Genomic DNA, 8,057 nt, shown 5'->3' with positions numbered 1-8,057 from the left:
GGGATAAACTAGGAACCTGGGATCAGCAGATACACACCACCATATATAAAACAAACAACAAGGACCTACTGTATAGCACAGGAACTACAAAATACTTAATATTTTGTAGTAACCTATATAAGAAAAGAATCTGAAAAAGAATATGTATATGTATAAATGAATCACTTTGTTGTACACCTGAAACTAACACAACATTGTAAATCAAATATATGTCAATTTAAAAAATTAATTAATTTAAAAAAAGACTTAAAGAGAATATTTACTTTTAACATATAGTCCTGATGTACCAAACCATTACTTCAAACAGCTGGATATTTTAAACAGTTATCTCCCCAATGCCCTCCTACTGTTCTAAAAATCACCTCTCTTAAATAAAGAGACAAATAGGTCTCCTTTCTTGAGTGTGTAATTTTAATAAATTGCATCAGACCCACAGTGAGTGTCTTTCTGGGAGTTTCACCAAAACCAAAAAGAAGTTCTGATATAAAACTGCAGCAGGAAATCAGGGAAAGCGTGTGGAACTGCGGGGTCACAGAACTGACCTGCAAGCTATCCTTAGCCAAACCCACAAATCGGCACCCCAGGGGTGTGAGGGCCCTGGGGGCCAGCCAACGGCAGGGCTGGTCCTATCTCCCCTGCAGGGGTCTCAGGTGCAGCTCGCATTCCAGCTGCTGGGCAATCAGGGTGCCCTGGATGGCCTCACAGCCCGGGTTGAACACGGAGTACCCGCTCTTCCCCCCTCTGTCTTCTCCTCGGGGCCTCGTTTCCCCCACATGCCTCCAGTAGAAGAGGGACAGGACAAAATAGGCCAGGCCAAATTCCAGTTCCACAAACAGTCCCAGCAGGACCAACCAGAGGAGCACCTTCAAGAAGGTGATGTCGGTCAGGGGAGACTGGCCTCCCTCGGGCGGGGGCGGCAGAGGTGGTGGCTTGGCTGGATTCTGCGATGGCTGTGACATGCAGTCCCCAGGCCAAGCTGCTCCCTGAGCAAGGCTGGGCTGGGCCTGGGTACTCAAGGGCCTCGGTTTCCACACCAGGAACAGTTTTAGCCAGCCTCGGGCTGCCTTTGGAGTTACAGCTGCTTCTGCCTTCTCTCCCGAGGTTTGTGCACGGTGGCTCTGAAGTGCTGGGTTCTGCCACCAACCTGGCTGGTTTCTGGGCCCTACCCCGAACTCAGCTAACCACTGCTCCATGGCAGATGCCCTGTTCTCTGTGCGCCCAGGAGTGCGTGTGCCCATGCTGGTGTATTATATTGATTGATTTTTAAATGTTGAAAGACCCTTGCATTCCTGGCATAAATCACTCTTGGTCCTGGTGTATAATACTTCTAATATACTGCTGAATTCAGTTTGCTGGTGCTCTGTTGAGAATTTTTAGATTTATATCCACAAGTGATATTGATCTGTGGCTTTCTTTTAATGTGATATATTTGTCTATCCTTAGTATCAGGGTAATGGTGGCCTCATAGAATGACTTAGGAAGTGTTCTCTCATCTTCTTTAGGAAGATTTTGAGAATTGGTGTTAACTTATTTTTAGATGTTTGGCAGAATTAACTAGTGGAGCCATTTGGTCCTGAGCTTTTCTTGCTTGGGAAGTTTTTAATTACTGATTCAATCTCTTTACTCGTTATTGCTCTAATCAGATTTTCAATAAGATATAACAATTATGAACATATATGCACCCAACAACAGATCCCCAAATATATGAAGCAAAAATTGACAGAATCGAAGGGAAGAATAAACAATTCTATAATAATAGTTGGAGATTTCAATACCCTGCTTTTTTTTAAATAAATTTATCTATTTATTTATTTATGGCTGCATTAGGTCTTTGTTGCTGTGCGCAGGCTTTCTTTAGTTGCGGCAAGCGGGGGTTACTCTTCGTTGCGGTGCACAGGTTTCTCATTGCAGTGGCTTCTCTTGTTGCAGATCATGGGCTCTAGGTGTGTGGGCTTCAGTAGTTGTGGCACACAGGCTCAGCAGTTGTGGCTCATGGGCTCTAGAGCACAGGCTCAGTAGTTGTGGCACATGGGCTCTGCGGCATGTGGGATCTTCCTGGACCAGGGATCAAATCTGTGTCCCCTGCATTGGCAGGCAGATTCTTAACCACTGTGCCACCAGCGAAGTCCCTCAATACCCTACTTTTCATAATGATAGAACAATCAGATAGAAGATCATTATGGAGATAGAGAATTTAAACAACACTATAAACCAACTAGATCTAACAGACATACACAAATCCTCCACCCAACAATAGCAGAATGCATATTTTTCTTCCAGTTGCAGATAGGACATTCTCCACAACAGAACATATGTTGGGCCACAAATCAAGTGTTAATAAATTCAGAAAGACTGAAACCATACAAAGGATATGCTCTGAACACAAAGAAATGAAACTAGAAATCAATAACATTAGGAGAACTGGAAAATTCCAGATATGTGGAAATAAAACCATACATTAAATAGCCAATGAATGAAAGAAAAAAAAATCAGAAGGGAAATCAGAAAATACTCTGATACAAGTTAAAATTAAAAACACAATATACCAAAACTTATAAGATGAAATGAAAGCCATGCTCAGACGGAATTTTATAGCTGTAAATGTCTACATTAAAAATGAAAAGAAATCTCAAATAAGCAACTTATCTTCATACCTTAAGGAAGTAAAAAAAAAGAAGAGCAAATTAAACAAAAAATTATCAGAAAGAAAGAAATAATAAAGAATGGAGCTGAGAATAACAAAATAGAGAATAAAAAGATAATAGAGACAGTCAATGAAACTAAAAGCTGTTTTTTTAGAGATTATTAAAACTGACTAACATTTACCTATACTTACCAAAGAGAGAGAGGGAGAGACAAAGAAGAGAGAAAGAACTAAATTTCTAAAATCATAGGTGAAAGTGGGGACATTGCTACTATACCTTACAGAAAAAAAAAAAAAACTTATAGGAAAATACTATGAAAAATTGTTTGCCTACAAATTAGATAACTTAGATGAAACAGACAAATTTCTAGATACAGACAAACTACCAACACTGATTAAAGAATAAATAAACATCTTAAATTTGTACCAATTAGTTTGAAGTAGTACCAGCTTAGCTTCTTTAGTGTACAAAAATATTGCTCTTATGCAGTTCCATCCCATCTTCCTTACGTTGTTATTTTCACAAATCACATCTTTATACATTGTATACCTATTAACATAGATTTGTAATTATTGTTTTATGTGTTTACCTTTTAAATTGTATAGAAAAAAAGAGGATTTATGAAGTAGAAATCAATAATACTGGCTTTAATGTTTACCTACATAGCTACCTTTACCTTTGTTCTTTATTTCTTTATATGGCTTTGACTTACTATCTAATGTTCTCTAATTTCAGCCTGAATTACTATCATTAGCATTTCTTGTAGTACAGGTCTACCAGTGACAAACTCCCTCAGTGTTTGTTTATCTGGGAATGTCTTGATTTCTCCTTCATTTTTGAAGGATATTTTTGTTGAGTATAGAAGTTTTGGGTGACAACTTTTTTTCTGTCAGTATTTTAAATATGTCATTCCACTGTTTACTAGCTTCCATGATTTTTGATAAGAATATACATTCTTCCCAAGTGCACCTGGAGCAATTTCCAGGATAGACTATTTAGTAGGCCATAAAAAAAAACCTCAATAAATTTAAAAGGATAGAAATCATAGAAATTATGTTCTCTGACCACAATGGATTGAATTTAGAAATCAAAAATAGAAAGATATTTCAGGAACTCACAAATATGTGGAAACTAAACAACAAACTCCTAAATAACCACTTGGTCAAAGAAAAAACTCAAAAGAAAAATTAGAAAATACTTTGAGATCAATGAAAATGAAGATGAAACATTCCAAAAATTAAGATGTGGTTAAAGCAGTGTTTAGGGGGGAATTTATAGCTGTAAATACTTACGTTAAAAAAGAGGAAATATTTCAAATCGGTAATCTAATTTCCACCTTAAGACACTGGGAAAAAAGGAATAAACAAATGTAAAACAAGCAGAAGGAAAGAAATAATGAAGTGCAAATTAATGAAATAGAGAGTAGAAAATAGAGAAAATCAAAGAAACCAAAAGCTGGTTCTTTAAAATGATTAACAAACTTGACAAACTTATAGCTATATTCACAAAGAAAAAACCATAGATGACTCAAATTACTAAATCAGAAACTAAAGAGAAGACATTCCTACAGATATTACAGAAATACAAATGATTAAAAAGGAATACTCTGAACAATTGTGTGTCAATAAATAAGACAATTCAGATGAAATCGAAAAATTCCTAGAAAGACACAGACCACCAAAACTAATTAAACAAGAAATAGACAATAAGAATGGATCTATAACATGAGTTGAATTAGCAATTTTAAAAAACAGCTACAAAGAAAGTATTAGCACAGGTGGATTCATTGGTGAATCGTACCAAACATTTAAAAAAGAACTAATACCAATTCTTCAGAAACTCTTCCAAAAAAATAGAAGAAGAAGCAATATTTCCCAATTTCCCAACTCATTCTTTGAAGCCAGTATTACCCTGATACCAAAACCAGACAAAGATATCACAGAAAAAGAAACCTAAAGACTAGCATCTCATAATAATAAAGATGCAAACATCCTCAACAAAACACTAGAAAAGAGACATCTATAGAACATTCCACCCAACAACAGAATAGATATTCTTCCCAAGAACATATGGAACATTCTCCAGTATAAACCATATGCTAAGCCATAAAAGAAAACACTGACAAACCAAATTCAGCAACATAAATGATTTATACACCATGGCCAAGTGTGATTTATCACAGAAAAGCAAGGATGGTTTAATATCCGAAAAACAATTAATATACCATATCAATAGAATAGAAAATGAAAATCATAGTCATCTCAGTAGATACAGAAAAAAAGCATTCAACAAAATATAACACCCTTTTATGATAAAAACACTCAACAAACTAGGAATACAAAAGAACTTTATTAACTATGTAGAAGACATGTAAGATATACCCACATCTAACATCCATAAGATCAGTTATGAGACAAAGATACCTGTTCTTACCACTTCTATTCAACATGGTACTAAAGGTTCTAGCCTGGGTACTTGGGCATAAAAAAGCAATAAAAGGCATCCAAAATGGAAAGAAGTAAACCCATCTTTATTCACAGATGACAGGATCTTATACATAGAACATCCTAAGGAATCCACTAAATACCTGTTAGAACTAATAAACAAATTCAGTAAGGTTGCAGGATACAAGATCCATATACAAAAATAAACGGTATTTCTTTACTTGTACTTTTTTTTAAAAATTAATTAATTTATTTATTTTTGGCTGTGTTGGGTCTTCATTTCTGTGCGAGGGCTTTCTCTAGTTGTGGCAAGCGGGGGCCACTCTTCATCGCGGTGCGTGGGCCTCTCACTATCGCGGCCTCTCTTGTTGCGGAGCACAGGCTCCAGACACTCAGGCTCAGTAGTTGTGGCTCACGGGCCTAGTTGCTCTGCGGCATGTGGCATCTTCCCAGACCAGGGCTCGAACCCGTGTCCCCTGCATTAGCAGGCGGATTCTCAACCACCGCGCCACCAGGGAAGCCCAAACGGTATTTCTACATACTTGCAATGAACAACTTGTAAATGAAATTAAGAAAACAATTGCATTTACAATAGCATCAAAAAGACTAAAATATTTAAGAATAACTTTAATAAAAGGAGTGTAAAACTTATACATGCTCTAAAAACTACAAAATTTTGTTGGAAGAAATTAAAGATCTAAATACACATAAAAACATCCTGTGTTCGTGAATTAGGAGACTTAATATTTTTAAGATGGCAATACTCCCAAATTGATCTACAAATTCAATGCAACCCTTATCAAAATCCTCACTGCCTTATTTGCAGAAATTGGTAAGCTGATCCTAACATTCATATGGAAATGCAAGGGACCCAGAATAGTCAAAACATTCTTGAAAAAAGAACAAAGTTGGAGGTCTCACACTTTCTGATTTCAAAACTTACTACAAAGCTATAGTAATTAAGAACATGTGGTACTGGCATAAGGATGGACATATAGATCAATGGAATAGAATTAAGAGTCCAGATATGAACTTATGTGTCTATGGTTAACTGGTTTTCAACAAGGGTTCCAAGGTCATTCAATGGGAAAGAATAGTCTTTTCAACAAATGGTACCATGACAACTGGATAGACATATGCAAAAGAATGAGATTGAACACTTACCTCACACCATATACAAAAATTAGCTCAAATGTATCAAAGACCTAAATATAAGAGCTAAAATTATAAAACACTTAAAAGAAAACATGGAGGTAAATCTGCATGACCCTAGGTTTAGAAACAGAATCCCATATATGACACCAAAGCATAAGAAACACAATCAAAATATATAAATTGAACTTCATCAAAATAAAAAACATCTATGCTTTAAAGGACACTATCAAGAAAGTGGAAAAACAATCCCCAGGATGGGAGAAATATTTTCAAAGTACAGGGAACTTGTATCTAGTATCCATAAGCGACTCTTAAAACTGATTAATAAAGAGACAACCCAATTTTTAAAATGGGCAAAGTATCTGAATAGACATTTCTCTAAAGAAGATATACAAATGACAGATAAGCACATGAAAATGTTCTCAGGGGAATGCATATCAAAACCACAATGCGATACCACTTCACTTCTACTGGGATTGCTATAATCAAAAAGCCAGATAATAGCAAGTGCTGACAAGCATGTGGAGAAATCAGAACCCTCATACACTGCTGGGGGGAAAGTAAAATGGTGCAGCCACTTTGAAAACAGTTTGGCAGTTCCTTACATGGTTAAACATAGAGTTATCATATGACCCAGCAATTCCAATCCTAGGTATATACCCAAAAGAAATGAAAACATACATTCACACAAAAACTTGTTCATGAATGTTTACAGCAGCATTAATCAAAACAGCCAAAAGGTGAAAACAACCCAAGTATCTATCAACTGATGAATAGATAAATTAAATGTGCTATATCTGTACAGTGAAAATTTATTCCACAATAAAAAGAAATGAAGTACTAATACATGCTACAACATGGATGCACCTTGAAAACATCACATTAAGTGAAAGAAGCAGTCATACAAAGCCACTTATAGTATAATCCCAATTACATGAAATGTCCATTATAGGCAAATCCACAGACACAGAAAGTTGATTAGTGGTTTCCAGGAGTTGGAGACAGGGGGGAAGGGGAACGCCTGCTAACAGGTATAGGATATCTTTTTGAGGTGACAAAGTGTTCTAAAGTTGACTGTGGTAGTGGTTACACATATACTAAAAATGGTTGAATTGTATGCTTTAAATGGATGAATTGTATGGTATGTGAATTATATCTCAATAAAGCTGTTCTTTTTAAAGGAAGCTCCACTTAGAACATTAAAAAAAAGAAGCTGTGATCCACTCAGACCAACTCAATTAGTGAAAAATTGGGAAAGAAACATGGGACTTGAAGAGACAGAACCTTAGGATGATATGGCCTCATGGAGGTTGGAACTGAAGCCGAAGCTATTCTGGAGACCTCTGCAGCAGAACTTTATTCACTCTTAGCCTTTCTTTTCATTTTTTCAGATTCAACTCCCAGTGTCAGCTTCTTGATTTTCTCTAGTTCCCAGTTTCGAATCCTTTTTGCATAGAAGTTCCTGACAGACCACTTTCAAGGCACCACCAAGCAGACTGCCCTTTGGTCAGATGGACAACTTGATCCAACTAACCATGCTCACCCTTACCCCACCTCACTGGATTCAATTACTTCCTCTTCTCTCCCTTGCTCCCACAGCACTCTGAACCTCTGTCTATTATATACTTCAGCCTCTTGGATTCTGGCCAGTAACTATACATTTCTCTCCCAGAATCCTGGCCTAATTTTTCTCTACTTCCTGCAGGGCATCTGGTACAGCCAGGTACAATATAAGTACTAAGTAAAAAAGCATTCAAAAATAATGATAATAGCACTTATCAAGTGTTTACAATGTGACAGGCATTAAGCCCTT

The 8,057-nt window shown here is 36.6% G+C and overlaps 1 protein-coding gene across 1 annotated transcript; it reads right to left on the bottom strand.

Moving 5' to 3' along the window:
• Positions 1 to 626: 626 nt before the first annotated feature.
• LOC132357079 (SAYSvFN domain-containing protein 1-like) lies at positions 627 to 1,238 on the bottom strand. Its single transcript, XM_059910387.1, has one exon. The coding sequence runs from the start codon at positions 1,236 to 1,238 to the stop codon at positions 627 to 629; it is 612 nt and encodes a 203-aa protein (XP_059766370.1).
• Between the last annotated feature and the right edge of the window lie 6,819 nt (positions 1,239 to 8,057).

This window comes from Balaenoptera ricei, chromosome X (genome assembly GCF_028023285.1).
Source record: "Balaenoptera ricei isolate mBalRic1 chromosome X, mBalRic1.hap2, whole genome shotgun sequence".
NCBI classification, from domain to species: domain Eukaryota; kingdom Metazoa; phylum Chordata; class Mammalia; order Artiodactyla; family Balaenopteridae; genus Balaenoptera; species Balaenoptera ricei.
This window is presented reverse-complemented; position numbering and strand designations above follow the sequence as displayed.

Bases quoted from the DNA above. Each gene is read 5' to 3' on its own strand.
- LOC132357079 (XM_059910387.1), bottom strand. From the start codon at position 1,238: ATGGGCACACGCACTCCTGGGCGCACAGAGAACAGGGCATCTGCCATG.